Source organism: Xenopus laevis, chromosome 9_10L (assembly GCF_017654675.1).
Source record: "Xenopus laevis strain J_2021 chromosome 9_10L, Xenopus_laevis_v10.1, whole genome shotgun sequence".
In the NCBI taxonomy this organism is placed as follows: Eukaryota; Metazoa; Chordata; class Amphibia; order Anura; family Pipidae; genus Xenopus; species Xenopus laevis.
In genome coordinates this window covers 108,052,171-108,070,867 of record NC_054387.1, presented here as the reverse complement: position 1 = coordinate 108,070,867, position 18,697 = coordinate 108,052,171, and the positions used below count along the sequence as shown (strand labels likewise).

The window sequence follows — 18,697 nt, the reverse complement described above, 5'->3', positions numbered from 1 at the left end:
ACACCTGGGTTTGCAGTGGATTCAGGGAACATGGCCCTCACGACAAGTCAATGTTCCTTCGAACGTAACACAAATAAGAGCAGCAAGCCTTGTTTCATTTTACCAAAATTCTTTGGGGATCAGAAGGCAGATTTTCTAAATCGCAACACCGTCAAGCCACGAGTGGTCTTTGAATCAAGAAGTCTTCCAGATGCTGGGAGAAAGATGGAGGTTTCCTGAAGTCGACCTCTTTGCAATGAGTTTCAACACAAAGCTTCCAGTATTCTTCTCCAGGAAGTTTTCCCCTACAGCAAAAGGGCTGGATGCTCTTCTTCACCCTTGGTCATTTAATCTAGCTTATGCCTTCCCTCCATTCCCTCTCATCCTCAGGGTCCTTTTGAAGACCATTCATGACAAGAGCGAGTTGATTCTGGTTGCTCCAAATTGGCCACGCAGGCCTTGGTACCCGCTGCTCCTCAGATTATCGGTGGGTCCTCCTTGGCCTCTTCCCAGGAGAAAGGATTTGTTGAGCCAAGGTCCTCTTCTGCACCCAAACCCTTCATGCTTGGAGGTTGAGCGCTCGAGATTGGCAAGGTTAGGGTTACCTGAGAAAGAAGTGGAAACTCTGCTCAAGGCAAAGAAACCCTCTACCTCCTCTACCTACTACAAAGTATGGGAATACTTCCTGTCTTGGTGCTCCAGGAGTCAAGACACCTTGGAAGAACCTTCTCTTTCCCAAATTCTGGGGTTTCTTCAGTCCGGTCTAGACAAAGGCCTGCAGTACAGAACTCTTAGGGTCCATGCTTCTGCTCTCCAAGCCCTATCGGGAAAGGTTTGGTCCGAAGAGCCTTTGGTTAAAAGATTCTTCAAGTCAGCTCTTAAAGTTCGTCCTCCTGCGAATAAAGTACTTCCAGCTTGGAGCCTTCCAATTGTTTTAAAATCCTTATCCATGTCACCTTTCAAACCCCTGGAATCCATCTCTACCTGGTGTCTCACTCTCAAAACTCTATTCCTACTAGCCATAGCCTCGGCATGCAGGGTAGGGGAATTCTGAGTGATTCTGAGACCGGAAAAATCCTTTCTCCCAAAGGTTGTCTCAACATTTCATTTAAAGAAAGAAGTGGTCCTTTCCATTTTTTCTTAGGATATGCAGAACTCTGAGAATCTCCCATAGATTGACCCAGTACGTTGCCTGAAACGCTACCTGGAAGTGTCAAATGCCTTCAGAAAATCCAGTAGATTGTTTGTCATCCCAGCCGGCAGCAGAAAAGGTCAGGTGGCGCAGTGTCCACCATCAGCAGATGGATGTCCATATGTATCTCAAAAGCCTATCAAGCTCAAGGCAAGCTAGCACCTGAGGGTTTAAGGGCACATTCCACGAGGGCTGTTTCTACCTCATGGGCAGTTTTGGCGGAGGTGCCTATGATGCAGATATGTGAGGTTGCTTCATGGTCCTCAGCCCGAACCTTTATGAAACACAATCATCTGGACCTGCCTTGTTCCAGCAATCATGCATTTGCAGCAGGAGCCAATCCTGCATTCACCTCAGTAAATTAATTTCAGCAGTTTGTAATGCTGATATGGAGTGGCCAGGAAAAGGGAGAATTATTTTCATACTTACCATAATTCTCCTTTCCAGGCCACTCTCCATATCAGCATTCCCCACCCCTTCAGAACTAGAACTTATAAGACAAGGTGGGGGTGTTCTTGGGATACCTTTATAACTTTAAGAGGGAGGGATAGTCTGGTCTATGGGCGGGGATGGGAGCGGCCACCCGATTGTAATGCTGATATGGAGAGTGACCAGGAAAGGAGAATTACGGTAAGTATGAAAAGAATTCTCCCTTGTTTGCATCAAAAATACTGCTAGCTTATATAAGCAAGTTGTTGGGTAGCCATGGGGGCAGACATTTAAGCACAGGATACACAGTAGACAAGAGATAAATTCTGAAGAATCCCATTGATACAGAGATTATCGGTTATCTGCTGTGTGGTAATTTGGACCCTAGCAACCAGATTGCTGAAAATGCAAACTAGAGAGCTGCTGAATAAAAAGCTAAATTACTCAAAAAAACACAAATTTTAAAAAATTAAAACCAATTGCAAATTGTCTCTGAATATTACTCTCTACATCATACTTAAAAGTTCATTTAAAGGTGAACTACCCCTTTATACAGTTCTGTTTCAAGACACACAACTAGTTACTACTGACATTCTTTGTTTAATCGTACCCCTTTAAATTATGTATGGTTTACCTGTGCCCCTACAAACCTCTATTTCCAACAGAGGAGGACTCTATTAAAATGATTTAGATCGAACATGGTAGAGTTTGAATTGAAATGCATATGAAACATCCCAGAATATTAGAAGCAAGAGGGGTAATTTGAAATACCTCCCTAGAATTTGCCTGCTCCTATTTCCCATGTTATTGGCCTGCCTGTGCTAGTTAGACTTTAGGATGGAACTACTTTCTGGCAGGCTGTTATATCTACTACTTAATGTAACTGAATCAGTCTCAGTGGGACTTGGCTTTTACTATTGAGTGTTGTTCTTATATCTACCAGGCAGCTGTTATCTTGTGTTAGGGAGCTGCTATCTGGTTACCTTCCCATTGTTCTTTTGTTAGGCTGCTAGGGAGGGGGGTGATATCACTCCAACTTGCAGTACAGCAGCAAATAGTGACTGAAGTTTATCAGATCACAAGACACATGACTGGGGGCAGCTGGGAAATTGAAAATATGTCTATTCTCGTCAGATTTCAAAATTGAATATTAAAAAAAATCTGTTTGCTCTTTTGGAAAAATGGATTTCAGTGCAGAATTCTGCTGGAGCAGCACTATTAACTGATGTGTTTTGAAAAAAACACGTTTTTTGGCACAAGTTTCAGTTGCATTAATAAATAAGACCTTATGAAATCTTTTCTTTTTCTTTTGTTACTTGTCCTCTCCTCTCCTGATATTTGCAGAACTTTCTGTTTCATGTCTGGTATGTGTTACATAGGAGTTCTGAACTTTCTTAGCCTGTTATGCTATTTCAGGATTATATAATAGTGCTTCATTTGAATATTACCATATAATACAAAGCCTTTTTTATACTCATCTCAAAGTTTGATTCATACCTACATCTTTGTATCATGCTAATTTCTTATAATCTCGGTTCTTTTAGTGCATGAGAACCTTTAGGACAGATGCAAGAAAATACTTTATCAGCACTCCAATTTTGGTGAAATAAAGTGTATTTTTATTTGTGCCCCAAGCACGAATAATACACTTTATTTCACCAAAATCGGAGTGCTGCTGAAATATTTTCTTGCATATGGATTAGACATGGGCAGACAGAGTCATGGACGGCACCCGACGCTACAAAAAGAGGTGAGGGTGTTTGTGTAGCACTACTTTGTTTTTGTGGGATTAACCTTCTTCGGGGCAACTAATCTCCCCGAACTGCCTTCCCCTGCCTTCCCACCGGCTAGAGTGTAAATTGCCAGCTGGATGGCACTCGGTGTTCTTCTTCTGCCATGCAAATCGCTTTTTGTTATGACCAAATAACTACATTTTTGTCTCCAAAATGACTGTGGCTTGTCTAAATGAGCTTTTGCATACAAGTGACTCTGTTTGTGGCGTGAGTGCAGAAAGGGCTTCTTTCTCATCACCCTGCCAAACAGATGTTCATATTGTGCTGAATTGTAGAACGATGTACAGATACACAATCTGCAGCAAGATGTTCTTGCCGGTCTTTGGAGGTGATCTTTGGGTTGTCTGTAACATTTCTCACAATCCTCCACATATGCTGCTCCTGCATTTTTCTTGGCCAGATCTGCGTTTTACAGCATCTGTGCCTGTGGCCTTCAATTCCCTGATTACATTCCTTACAGTTGAAACTGACAGTTTAAACCTCTGAAATAGCTTTTGTAGCCTTCCCCTAAACCATGATACTGAACAATCTTTGTTTTCAGATCTTTTCAGAGTTTCTTTGAGGATCCCATGCTGTCACTCTTCAGATGAGAGTCAAACAGAAGCACATCTTGTAATTGGCCACCTTAAATACCGTTTCTCATGATTGGACACACCTGCCTATGAAGTTCAAGGTTTAACAAACTAATCCAAACAATTTGGTGTTGCCAGTAATCTGTATTGAGCAGTTACATGCGTTCAAATTAGCAAAACTACAAGGGTACCTACATTTTCCACATTTGATTTAATTTCATACAAATACTGCTTCACTAAAAATCTTTGTTCATAAAACACCAGAGTACTCAGATGTTCCTGGGCAATGAAAGACATACCACGGTTATCTTTTTTGTTAAAAGTGGAGTAAATTATTATGCAGGCTGAGAGGGGTTTCCAAACTTTTTCATATGACTGTACATTTCTGAATGCTACAACAATTTGTAATGCGTTCTAAAGCAACATTTTCTGAGCTTTAAGGGAATTAAAGGGGAGAAATGCCAGTTTGTAGGCAATGGTTATTTTTCCTTTAATTGTTATGTGATTTAATGAATACTCTTTAAGCCATGCCCAAAGATTGGCAATACATTTTAAAATTGCTTTTCCTTTAAATTGTAGGGCATGTCAAAAATTGTAATTCAGATAGCACAGGACATATCATTTACCTGATATTAGGTACTTAATGTTATTCTCACCTGCGGAATACAAACACCCTGAGCATTATATTGTGCAATCAAAACAAGAACAAATTCGGGTTCACATTGCTGTGGGTTAAAACCTGCATTATTATGGGATTAATCTGTTATCAGAGAATTAAGTCCCATTTGTATAAATAACCGACCGGTTGCTCACCCAGAAGTATAAATTCTGTATATGGGTCTTGAACATGTCCTTTATAATGCACTTTGTTAGTACAGACATATTGGTTTATCTCACAACATGCATTACTCTACTTCTGTATCTGATAAAGAGCTTCAAAAATTCAGCCGCGAAGATGCCACCAGGTCCAACACCGCTCCCCTTTATTGGAAACCTGAATATTTTGAACCTGAAAAGGCCTTTCCAGTCCCTTATGAAGGTAATATATAGTATGCATACTATTCTGAAAGTTAATTTAAGACTGCTTGAAAGCATGCTAGCATCATTATAGGAAATGTGTGACTTTGTTAGCCAGTTTGTTTGTAACATAAAATTAGGTACAAAATGTATGTGTATATATATCTATATATATATATATATATATCTATATATATATATATATATATATCTATCTATCTATCTATCTATATATATATCTATCTATATATATATATAGATATATATATATATATATAGATATATATATATATATATAACTATATATATATATATATATATATATATATATATATATATATATATATATATATATATCTGTGTGTGAAGAATGCCTCGCCTCTACATAGCCCCTCTTGTCTTGTATCTGTACCATGTATGCTTCTCACTGTATAGCCCACTCCCCATACATTTCAACATAACATACCTCAACATAGACCCACTCCTCATATGGTTGTACTATATATGCCTCTCACCATACATTTCTTTCTTTCTGCACCCCTGTATATTTCTTTTTTTTCATGTCACTAGATCTATGTCCAGAATTCTGTATCTATGTACCTATATATAAGCCACTCTAGCTTCATCATAATCACTGTGACAAATAAACTGGAAAAGTTTGCTATGGTTATCATATTAGTTAGCCAATAAAAGTATTATATATACAGTACATCACTTATTATATGCATTCATTTTCAAAAGTGGTACCTTGTAACAGCACAATTCTCCCCATGTGTACAGATATGAATATTTTATTACACTGTACATTGGGTATAGGTCTAATGTACATCTTTGGCAAACCACTAATAAAAGGTACCTTCTTATGAGGGGAAGCTACAAGATAAATTAGGGTAATGAGAGGAAAGGTTTTTTATTAAGATATATTTACATTATAAAAGATGCACTTTAAACATAAAATATTCAACATATCATAATATTAATTATTATTTAGAAAAATTTTAATTAATATTAATCATGAATATTAAATATTGATATTAATAATATTCTATATACAAGGCTATTATAATGAAGTATCTTCTTGCATATCTTCTTACATTTACAGCCCTACGATAGTGCAGATAACAAAAACACATCCAATGAAATTGGAGGAAATGGGGTGGGTTTGCCAGAACAGGTATAGGATCTGTTATACAGAATGCTCTGGACCTGGGATTTGCTAGATTTGGATCTTCATAACTTAAAGGACGAGTAACATCAAAAAATGTAATTGTTTTAAAGTAATAGAAATATAATGTAGTGTTGCCCTGCACTGGTAAAAATGCTTTGTTTGCTTCAGAAACTCTGCTATTGTTTATAGAAATAAGCTGCTGTGTTGCAATGGGGGCAGCCATTCAAAGGAGAAAAGGCTCAGGTTACACAGCAGATAAGCTCTGTAGAACATAATGAAGTTATCTGTTATCCACTATTTAACCTGTGCCATATAGACTTATTTTTCAATTTCCTCCATTGCTACACAGCAGCTTGTTTATATGAACTATAGTAGTGTTTCTGAAGCAAACACACCAGTTTTACCAGTTCGGGGCAACAGTACAGATATTTTTATTACATAAACTTTGATTTTTTGTGTTACTGTTCTAGAAAATAATGTAAACATTAAATAAACCCAATAGACTGGTTTTGCTTCCAACAAGGAATAATTATATCTTAGTTGGGATCAAGTATAATGTTTTATTATTACAGAGAAAATGGATTTTTTTTTAATCGGAGTATTTGGATAAAATGGAATCTATGGGAGAGGGCCTATGCGTAATTCAGAGCGTTCTGCATAACAGGTTTCTAAGTAATGGATCCCATACACGTATCACTAGAGGAATAGAAACGGAAACCAAGTTGCAGAATTTGATAGTGAAGTGGGGCTGTGTTATCCTTTTGTAGAGATTAAAATGTCTCAGATACCCTTTATAGACACAGATAGTCACATACACCCAGCAGGGATTGATCCAGTCTGTTTGTCATTTGGGAGTCAACATATATCTCCCCACTAGTGATGGGCGAATTTATTCACCAGACGCAAATTCATGGCGAATTCCCACGATTTACCGCCGGCAAATAAATTTGCAAAACTGCCAGCGTCCGTTTTATTAGACGCCGGTGCATTTTCGCCAGCGAGTGTGAGCCGGCGTCAAAAACAGACGCTGGTGTCAAACACAAGATGCCGGCGCCGTTTCTCAAATTTTTTGAAGTTTTCCCGTGAAATTCGCAAATTTTCCGGCAAAGTGAAACGCCCCGAATTCGCCCATCACTACTCCCCACCCTACTTTCTATTCATTTGGGTCACCATAGAGGGGCATTTGCAAAGAGTGAACTTGATGGACCTACAGAGGAATCAGCAGTTCTGATATGCAATTCTGTGATATTTTTTGCAGCTTTCTGAGAAGTATGGAGAAGTATTTACTGTCCACTTTGGCCCTAAGAAGATGGTGGTGCTTGCAGGGTACAAGGCTGTGAGGGATGCTCTCGTTACACAGGCAGATGACTTTGGAGAAAGAGCAGAAATGCCAATATTTAAAAAACTGACACATGGAAATGGTAAAAGTATCATAATTTACTTTTTTCTAACAAATGAACTAAAATGTACACTGTTTCCAGGGTAACACTAATCTTAGGTCTTGTTTAAAAATAAAGACAATACTCTGTAGGATATTACACTGTGATTAATCAACAATAAATCAAACATAAATCTTTAGCAACTGTAAGGGGGTTATTATTGTAATAAAAAACAATATGTTTGCCCAGGAGCAGTAATCCATAGCAACCAATCAGCAGAAAGCATTTGCTGGTCACCTGTTTAAAAGCAAACATCTTATTTGTGCTTTAGGCATTGTGTTCAGTAATGGGGAATCCTGGAAAGTAATTCGAAGATTTACACTTTCGACTCTCCGAGATTTTGGCATGGGCAAGAAAACAATTGAGACCAGGATCCAAGATGAACTCCGTCCTCTCATCAAGCAGTTCAAGTCACACACTGGTACAGTGTTCCATAGGTTTCATAATTTGCTTCAAGGGCAATGTAAATCCGCAATACAAATCAATGTAAAATAGCTCATTAGCTCAAATAGTGATAATATTAGTAGGTTTAAACTGCTAATGTAATAATTTTGAAATAGCAGAGACAACCACTGTGGCTTTGGGAACAGGAACGTGTTTCTCTGCTTAGAACTAACCAATGAAACATAAGCTTCTCTCTGCTCAATTACATTTTGTGTGCAAAGCAGCTTTACAAGACGTTTATTTTCTTACTATACGAATTTTCTGACTACAGCTAGTCGGCCAAAATTAACAGCAGGCGGTGCTGTTGTTTCAATCTGTTATTAACAGTTTTAAAAACGTGCAAAGTAGAAAAAATATTAATGTGAAAGTGCTTAGAAGAGAACTGTAATATTTTATAGATATGTAGGAAGACATATCTTCTATTAGCATTAGCAACAATGTAATACAGAAATTCCAAGGGAGATTTTTTAAAATTCCTTCTGTTGCAAGGGTCAGGGATTCCCATCAGCCTTAAAGGGGTTGTTCACCTTTGAGTTAATTTTTAGTATGCTATATAGAATGATATTCTGAGACAACTTGCAATTGGTTTTCATTTTTTATTATTTTTAGTTTTTAAGTTATTTTGTTTTTTATTCAGCAGATTGCCAGTTTGCAATTTCAGCAATCTAGTTGCTAGGGTCCAAATTACCCTAGCAACCATGCATTGATTTGAATAAAGTGTAGTGGGGTAATATAGACCAACTGAAAAGTTGCTTAGAATTGCTTGTGTAACATATTCAAATTTAATGGTGAACCACCTCTTTAAAGTAACAGTAACACCAATAAAACACCAAAAAAAAAAACTGTTTTAAAGCAATTATGTACTGTTCCCTGCACTGGTAAAACTGGGATGGCTGCTTCAGAAAGCATATTATAGTTTTCCGAAACAAGGTGCTGTGTAGCCATGGGGACAGCCATTCAAGGCTCAGGTTATATAGCAGATAATAGATGCAATCTTTAGAATACCGCTGTATTCTATTACAGAGCTTATCAATTATCTGTTAAGTAACCTGTGCCTTTTCTCCTTTTCCAGCTTGAATGGCTGCCCACATGGCTACACAGCAGTTTCTTCATATCACCTATAGTCGTCTTTCTAAACCAAACATATAACTTTTACCAGTGAAGGGCAATAGTACATTATATTTTAATTATTTTAAAATGCTTTAATCTATTGGTGTTAATGTTCCTTTAAACCACATCTTTCACAGCACCTATTATCCACAAAACACCAGTAGAAAGTCTTAAATGGTTCAATTGGTGGAGGATTAGCCTTGCCAAGTCTTTCTAATAATTAATGTAAATCTGTGTTATTAAATCACCATTCGAAAGCTAAGGGAAGGGTACAGGAAAAAAATATGAAATACTGAATTACTTACCCTGAATTTTAGAGTGATTTTGATATTCTGTCTTTCCTCACAGGCAAACCTTTTGATCCAAAGATTATATTAAACAGTGCTGTCTCTAACGTAATCTGCTCCATTATATTTGGGAAGAGGTTTGAGTATAATGACACAACCTTTCTCACTCTGCTCCAGTTACTGAATGAAAATGCAAGACTTTTTGGAACCCCACCGCTGCTGGTAACTCTTGCACTAATCAACTAAACCCTAGTAATTAACAAATCAAATTTCCTGCTTGTACAGTTGTGCATGAAAAGCAGCCATATTTGGCTGCAGAAACTGCTTTTCAGTGGGGTGGTAGAGCAGGCCCGGACTGGCAATCTGTGGGTTCTGGCAAATGCCAGAGGGGCTGCTATAAGGTGCCATAGAAAGTCAGTATTTAGTGGGCTGGTGGGAGCTGTTCGGGCCTCTGTGAGGGCTGATTGGGCCTCTGTGTACCTGAAGTGGCAGATACACAGAGGCCAGGTACACATATGTAGCCTGAGGGAACTTTATATGACTCCATATTAATCTGTGAATTACAGGTATGTGATCTATTATCCAGAATGCCCGAGACCTGGGGTTTTCAGGATAAAGTGTCTTTCTGTGATTTGGGTCTTCATAACTTAAAGGAATTGTTCAGTATAAAAATGAAAACGGGGTAAATAAATAGACTGTGGAAAATAAAAATGTTTTCAATATAGTTAATATAATGTATATAGGCTGGAGTGACTGGATGTCTAACATAATAGCCAGAACACTACGTCCTGATTTGCAGTTCTCTTGGTTTCCACTGATTGGTTACCAGGCAGTAACCAATCAGTGACTTGATGAGGGCCACATGGGTCATAGCTGTTTACTTTTGAATCTAAGCTGAATGCTAAGGATCAATTGCAAACTCACTTAACATTTATGTCCTATGTGTCTCCCCTTAAAGTTGCTGACTAACTCCGAGTTAGAGAGCTGTAAAGCAGGAAGCAGTGTTCTGTTATGTTACACATCCAGTCACTCCAGCCTTTATAGATTACATTTTTAAGTATATTAAAAAAAATTTTATTTTGCACAACTTATCTATTTACCCATTTTTTATTTTTACATTGAACTGTTCCTTTAAGTCTGCTAAAAAATAATGTTAACATTAAATAAACCCAGTAAGATTATTTTGCCACAGATATGGATTCATGCAGTTTAGTTGGGATCAAGTACAAGCTACTGTTTTATTATTACAGAGAAAAAGGAAATCATTATAATGGGCTTTATGGGAGCTGGCCTTCTCTTAATTCTGGATAAGGGATCCCATACCTGTACTGGAACTAAGGGGCCTTGCATTCTGATGTTGATGTAGGGTGTATTCATACACAATTTTCTTTTTTTTCTTGATATATATTGGAAAGCTGCTTAGAACTGTATTCTCAGTTAATTCATTGGGTGGCCATTCCATTTAATCAGCCAGCAATCGTCTATAACAGGATTTATCTCCTATTTAAATATAAATATTAGTAATATAATTTATAATGTTTATATTCCTATAAAAATGAAATAAATACAAATGAAATCTAATCTGCCATTTTGTTTCTCCGACAGCTTTTTAATTTTTACCCTTTCCTTGGCTCCATTCTTGGGGCACATAACAGAGTCCTGAGCAATACAGAGCGCCTGAAGCATTTCTTTACGAAATACATCAAAGAACACAGAGTGGAATTTAGTGCCAATAATATCACTGGTTTCATTGACGCATATCTCCTGAAACAGGAACAGGTAAAAGGGTGATAAAGAAAATATGAGAAATCCAGTTTGCATGTAACCATAAACAATACAGGTAGAAGTGTGGGCAGGGAGAAATATGCTCTTCTATCTGATATAGTTTTACAGACAACTCCAGTGTTCAGAGGTATAGTTTCCCTTTAATGCGCTTTGAAGAGACAAATGGAGATCTTGGCCATGTTGGGCGCCACTTTGAGGATCCCATCTGTTCACAGGCCTCTAGTTGGACAGTTCTGGATTATAGGCAAAGGCAAATTAGCTGAACAGTTATGTCCCAGTGATCCAACACCAGAAACATGCTCAGGTCTGGATTGGCTTCAGCTTCACATGCTCCATGTCAGTGTTGACAAAAAATTAAAAATGGAAAAAACAAGCAGTGTAAGATGCAGACTGCCAACCCTGCTGCAACTACTCTGTCAAACTGGGGTGTCTGGGGTGTCTCCCCCCACCCAAGTTGTGAACTTCTACTGCTAAACACAAACCCCTGCCAACCTTCAACCTCCACACCATACTTTTTACTTCTTGCTTGCAGACACGATCAGGGGTGGGGTGGAGCGGGGCATGAAACTGGGTCGGTGGGGCCCACTGGGTTATATCCCGGTATTCCTCTGGCCCAGTCTGATGTTGTGGTTTGGGGGTGAGGGTGGGAGGGAGGCCTCTGGAGGGGGCCTATTTTTAATTCTCCCACACTAGGTTCCAGACTAGAATACCATTTTTTGATCCAGTTGGACATTGGGGCTACGTTTATATCATCATACCTACTTTCTTCTAATCAGTGATTTCTTAACCGTTCCTTGTTAGGAATCCTCAAATGCAGGAACTCACTTCCACGATGAAAACCTTGTCTACTGTGTACTGGACCTTTTTGCGGCTGGTACTGAGACATCATCTACAACTTTACGGTGGGGTCTCTTACTGATGATGAAGTATCCAGAGATTCAAAGTAATTTTTATTATTGTAGCTTTTAAAAAAAAAAACGAATTTAGCATGTTTGCCCTTCAAAAGAAATACACTTGCCGCTTTATATTGTCGACAAATGCTTTTAATAGTGATTGTATAATTCCGTGGTTCCTAGTGGGCTCAATGTGTGCTCATCTTTTAATCCCTGGCTTGAAGGCAAGTTTTGGAGGAATAAACACAAGTGTCTACCAAACAGAACCTTCTTTAGCCTGGAAGTCCACATAGGGCCAATAAGCAACCAGTCATAACAATTAATTGGCAATGCCCACGAGCTTTCATTATGTTTGTTTGGCTCCCCTACTTTTGTAATTTTAAATTATGACGTTTGGGACTAGCCTTTAGACTTTATTGTTTGACCAATGGGGGCCACTAGCAAAGTCTGATAAGGTTGAAATTGTAATTTGTTGCCTAGCGGCTTTTTTACAATCTGAAATAAGATGAGTTGGAGGATATCTGTTGGAAACTGATTACACCATATGTATAAAATAGGAATGTGCCTAATCCCAAATTTTACACCAGGGAATGGTCCAATCCCGAACCAAATCCAAGGGTTGCAAATTAGGGTAAGGAAGGGGAAAAAACATGCAAAAAATGTTGCTGTGTCCTTGATCATGTACCCTAAAGTCATGTGATTGTAAGTGTTCGGCATCAGTTTGGCCAGGCATTTTGATTCAGCCAAATCCTGCTGAAATACTCCAATTTGGCCAAATTCTGAACTGATTCTAGGATTCAGTGCATCCCCAATATAATAAATTAACTGAATGGATTACATTTATAAGTATACAAGTTTGCAGCTTGATTGCTCCATACATAGATGGCTTTGATATCAATGATAAATTAATAGTCATTTCCTGTTCTCTTAAAGAAAGAATCCAAAAGGAAATAAAGGAAGTTGTGAGACCAGGGCAGTTACCGAAGGTGGAAGATCGGAGGAATATGCCTTATACTGATGCAGTGATTCACGAAATACAAAGATTTGCTAACATTGTCCCCATGAACGTGTCCCGGGCAACTGTCAGGGATGTGAATTTCCGCGGCTTTCTTATCCCAAGGGTAAGTCAATTATTAATAATCCTCATTTCCCTCAGTGAGATTCTACTTTGAATTAAACATGAGAGACACGGAAAGGTTTTTATGAAATGAGATAAACTGATTCAGAATTTGTTTTCTGCTTTCAAAAAGCACTTAACCGTACAAATATCAATATGTTGCTTGTCTTACACGCTCCTTACATGCTCAGAACTCAGTTAGAGGCTCAGTTCTTATACAGCAAATAACCATCATTAGTAGGAAATGAAACCTGAAAGCAATTTATCATTAAAATAATCTTTATACTAAGGCAGTGACTTTCATTTTTAGGGGACTGAAGTCATTCCTATGCTTACATCTGTTCTGTATGACAAATATCATTGGAAAACACCCCATGAATTTAACCCCCAACATTTCCTGGATGAAAATGGTAAATTTGTGCAAAAGGATGCCTTCATGCCATTCTCTACAGGTATTCATTTACATTATTCAAAGAGAATTGATTACTTGGCGTATATTGGCTGCATATTTTATTTGGATGTAGTGAAAGTGTTCTGAAGCGTTTTACTGATTTTTTAACTAAAAAATAACTAAAGACTCAAAAGAATATGGCTAGGAATACTTTGTTTTAACAAATTCTGCTTTATTGAAAAGTATAACAGATAAGTAAATGTACAGTGTGAATTAAAATACATTTCTACGTTTACAATCAATAAGCAGGATCAACTGTAGTTAAACACAACAATAAAAAATTGACATGTTTAAATATAAATTCTGCAATTTGTATCGTATTTATTTCAAGCAGCAAATCTATGAACATTGTACCACTGATGTGGTCATGTGGGCTAACTTGTTTACTGTCTATTAAACCGTTTATTATTTCAGTAGGAGTTATACAAAGAGGGAAATGCTTTGTTTTATACATGTAACTTACTGACCAGTCCAGAGGTTCAGCAGGCTTATAACAGTTATGATCCATGCCTTCAAACCTGTCCATAGAAGCTCTTGGATCTTGTCAGACAATTTTTTGATGTCAGTGGCTCTGCACATGCTCAGTGTGCTTTGGGCTGCTGTTGAGAAGCAAAGCTTAAAGGAGAAGGAAACCCCCTGGGCGCAAAAATCCCTCCCTCCTCCACCCTGGCCTACCTGTCCCCCCGGGCAAATGCCCCTAACTTGTTACTCACCCCTCTGCGCAGGTCCTGTCCACGGAGCTCACAGACGCCATCTTCTCCCAAGCGGTCTTCTTCCTGCTTTGATCGGCATCTTCTGGTGCATTCGCAGTAGAAGCATTTACTGGTACGGATCTACTGCGCATGCGCCGAATGTCACGAAAAACTTCGTGACTTTTGGCGCATGCGCAGTAGATCTGTACCGGTAAATGCTCCTACTGCGCATGCACCAAAAACGCAGATCAAAGCAGGAAGAAGACCGCTTGGTAGAAGATGGCACCTGTGAGCTCCGTGGACAGGACCTGCGCAGAGGGATAACAAATTAGGGGCATTTGCCAGGCGGGACAGGTAGGCCAGGGGGGAGGAGGGGGCAACACAGGGGAAGGGGGAGGGTTTTTGCACCCAGGGAATTTCCTTCTCCTTTAAAGGAGAAGGGAAGGCTAAAATTAAGTAAGCCTTATCGGAAAGGTCTATATAAATACACCAGTAAACTCTGCTCTGCTCTAAGTCCTCTGTCAAAAGAAACACAGCTTTTCTTTCCTTCTATTGTGTACACATGGGCTTCTGTATCAGACTCCCTGTTTTCAGCATTAACCTCCAGGGCTAGGGCTTGTGCATGCTGTTTGCTCTCTCCCACCCTCCCTGCTGTAATCTAAACCCAGAGCTATGAGTGAGCAGAGAGAGACTCAGGCAGGAAGTGATGTCACACCAAGCTAATATGGCAGCTGCTATCTTAAACAAACAGCTGTTTACTCGGATATGGTAAAGCATTCCGAAGAATAAATATAATAACTAATAGCTTGCGCTATTGTGGCTAAGATATTGGCAATAAACTGCTTCAATAGCTTTCTTTATCCTTTTTAAAGGTTTGGTTTACTTTTAAGTTAAGTTAATTTTTACTATGTTACAGAGTGGCTAATTCTAAGCAACTTTTCAAATTGCCTTCACTTTGGCCTTCATTTTTTCTTTTTTATAGTTTTTTTTTTATGGTGCATTATTTGCCATCTTCTGACTCTTCCCAGCTTTCAAATGGGGGCCACTGACTCCATCTACAGTAAGAATCAAATGCTCTGTAAGGCTACACAGTTATTTTATTTCTACTTTTTATTGCTCATTTTTCTACTCTGACCCTCTCCTATTCATTTTCCAGTCTCTTATTCAAATAAAGGCATGAGTGCTAGGGAAATTTGAGCCCATGCATGGTCTGATAAATTGCCAGCTCTATCTGAAGAGAACAGAGTGCCAGGTTTTATTCAAGCCATCATCCCCAGTGTATAGTCAGGTTAAGAGTGGATCCTCTATTGGGCAGGAACGGATGCAAACGACCAAAATGCTGCGGAATATGTAAATGTTAGATAAAGGAAAATAATAATCTAAGGAGATTAGGTCATCTCAGAATTCCATGACAGTGGCCTCCTACTTATTTTTAGCCATAAGTCATACATTATTATTCACGGTTTAAGGTGTATGGCAAACGAGTGGCTAGTTCAGCCATGTTTATGTTACATATGATGCTCCTCTTTGGCAAACATTCGGAAAGAAAAAGGGTCCACAATTGTAGACTTTCCCCTTTGGAACAATTAATGGTCAAAATCCTTTCACCACGTATGTGATTTGCATCAGGGAGAAAGGATTTGGATAGGTGTTTAGCTGTGCCCAACCTGGACACCCACAGATAATGAATGAGATCAACTGTTAAATGAGGTTGTACGCAATCTGACAAATACTTTTTGTTTGGATAAATATGTTAATTCACTTACACTTTCATGACAGTTGTAAAAATGCTGGAAATCCATTGGATTTTTCAGGTTGATCTTTAATGAATGTCCCAGAGTTTCATGAACATCCAACGCCTTTTCAATATTGTGTGAATCTGACTTTGTGTTGCATAGATCTGATGCTTACTTCCATAATGTACATGTTTTCTTTTTCAGGAAGAAGAGCCTGTGTTGGGGAAAGCTTGGCCAAGATGGAACTATTCTTGTTTTTCACAGGTCTGCTCCAAAATTTCACTTTTTCCCCACCTGCAGGAGTATCTGGGGCAGACTTGGATCTCACCCCTGATATTGGGTTTGTTTTAAGCCCTCTTCCTTTCATGATGTGTGCCATTCCCAACAAATAAGGTCCTCATTTCTCTTAATCTGTAAACAGGCAGTTTTCCCATAAGTAGCAAATATTCAATATTGCTTCTCGGTTGAGTAATAGTGATTTAGAGAATCTGTATGAGCAGATTGCCCTCTGGTAGATTTTATGGTTATCTTAAAAATAGAATAAAAGGTCAAAGCGGTGTTTATTACTTTTGCTCAATGTACATCATGGTGTCAGTACATCTTTATGTTTGAACCCAAGAGCCCAGAGCTAAGAAGCAGCAATGCTGACCTTACAGCATTTCAGCCTACAAGTTATCTATTTTCCCATTTAAAATACCCGTCTTCAAGATAAAAAAGTGATTGATTTGACCTATTTCTACAGATATACCATGACCTGGATGAACGAGTATCTTCACAAACACTTGGGGGCCCATTTACTTAGTTTGAGTGAAGGAATAGAGGAAAAATAGTTCGAATTTCGAATGTTTTTTTTGGCTACTTCGACCACCGAATGGGCTACTTCGACCTTCGAAACGAACGATTCGAACTAAAAATCGTTTGACTATTCGATAGTCGAAGTACTGTCTCTTTAAAAAATTCTTCGACCCCCTAGTTCGCCACCTAAAACCTACCGAGGCCAATGTTAGCCTATGGGGAAGGTCCCCATAGGCTTCCTAACAATTTTCTGATCGAAGGAATATCCTTCGATCGATGGATTAAAATCCTTTGATCGTTCGATCGTAGGAATAGTGCAAAATCCTTCGACTTCGATATTCAAAGTCGAGGGATTTTACTTTGACCGTCGAATATCGAGGGTTAATTAACCCTCGATATTCAACCCTAGGTAAATGTGCCCCTTGATCAATAAGTGTTAGGCAATGTTAGCATGACACTTTGTGGTCGATTTATTAAAATTTTAAATTTCCTTTTTTCACAAATTGCTTTTTTCTCTAAAAAGAGACAAAAAATTCTCTAATAAATTTAAGATTTATTAAGGGGCCCATTCACTAAGCTCGAGTGAAGGATTCGAATGAAAAATACTTCGAATTTCGAAGTATTTTTTGGGTACTTCGACCTTCAACTACGACCATCGACTTCGATTCGAACGTTTCGAACGAAAAATCGTTCGACTATTCGACCATTTGATAGTCGAAGTACTTTCCCTTTAAAAAAAACTTCGACCCCCTACTTCGGCAGATAAAACTTACCGAAGTCAATGTTAGCCTATGGGGAAGGTCCCCATAGGTTTGCTAACCTTTTTTTGATCGAAGGATTTTCCTTCGATCGTTGGATTAAAATCCTTCGAATCGTTCGATTCGAAGGATTTAATCGTTCGATCGAACGAAAAATCCTTCGATCGATCGAACGAACGTTTAGCGCTAAATCCTTCGACTTCGATATTCGAAGTCGAAGGATTTCAATTCGAGGGTCGAATTTCGAAGTATTTTTAACTTCGAAATTCGACCCTTAGTGAATCTGCCCCTAAGTGTAAAAGCCACAGAAATCTCTAATACAAAACTGTGCCAAGTAAAAATAGACTGAGTTTTTTTGGAATATTTTTCTCTAGATATTTTTTTTCCAATAGTTTTTTTTCCTTCCCATCAGAATTCCTGATTTAAGAGAAATAACAGTTTAACTGGTTTTAAAATACTCTAATGCCAATAAATTCAACCTTTAGTAAATGGGCCTCTTTGTTTTGGTGTTTCTATTAGGGATGCAGTGAATCCGCTATTTTGTGATTCGGTGGAAACCTGAATTTTTCATGAAAGATTTGTCCGAATACGAAACAAATCCTAATTTACAAATTGGGGTTAGGACAGGTTAAAAAAACGGTGTGCTTTTAACTTCCTTGCTTGTGTGACAAAAAGTCACGTGGTTTTAAGAATTTGTTTTGACAGGCACTTGGATTCGGCTGAATCCCGCTAAAAAAGGCTGAATCCAGAACCGAATCCGAGATTTGGTACATTTCTAGTCTATAGTCATTTGGTATATGTTAAACCTCGTACATACAAATGATATTTGGCACGCACAGATGGTGCCGCTCTGCAAACGACAATAAATCAGAGAACACAAAATAAAGATCAAAAATTATTTAATTCCCATATTGATAATAAAAATAATTCCATGAATTTTGTAAACCATTGCATAAATGCTATAGTGTAAAAGTTTTTTTTTTTCCTTTTAAACAAGTGTTAACAATTTTAAACAAGTCACTACAAGTAAATGATTATGC

General features: G+C 38.3%; 1 protein-coding gene across 1 annotated transcript; it reads left to right on the top strand.

The window, feature by feature from the left end:
• The first annotated feature begins 4,920 nt into the window (after positions 1-4,920).
• On the top strand, positions 4,921-16,496 carry cyp2w1.L (cytochrome P450 family 2 subfamily W member 1 L homeolog). The gene is made up of 9 exons (XM_041576943.1): positions 4,921-5,004; positions 7,409-7,571; positions 7,861-8,010; positions 9,492-9,652; positions 11,036-11,209; positions 12,017-12,158; positions 13,042-13,229; positions 13,536-13,677; positions 16,309-16,496. The coding sequence occupies exons 1-9, from the start codon at positions 4,921-4,923 to the stop codon at positions 16,494-16,496; spliced, it is 1,392 nt and encodes a 463-aa protein (XP_041432877.1).
• Positions 16,497-18,697: the final 2,201 nt, after the last annotated feature.

Excerpts from the sequence above, each read along its gene's own strand:
- cyp2w1.L (XM_041576943.1), top strand. The coding sequence starts at position 4,921 with ATGCCACCAGGTCCAACACCGCTCCCCTTTATTGGAAACCTGAATATT. Across the intron at positions 5,005-7,408 it reads CTTTCCAGTCCCTTATGAAG|CTTTCTGAGAAGTATGGAGA; the intron begins GTAATATATAGT and ends TATTTTTTGCAG. Across the intron at positions 7,572-7,860 it reads AAAACTGACACATGGAAATG|GCATTGTGTTCAGTAATGGG; the intron begins GTAAAAGTATCA and ends TTTGTGCTTTAG.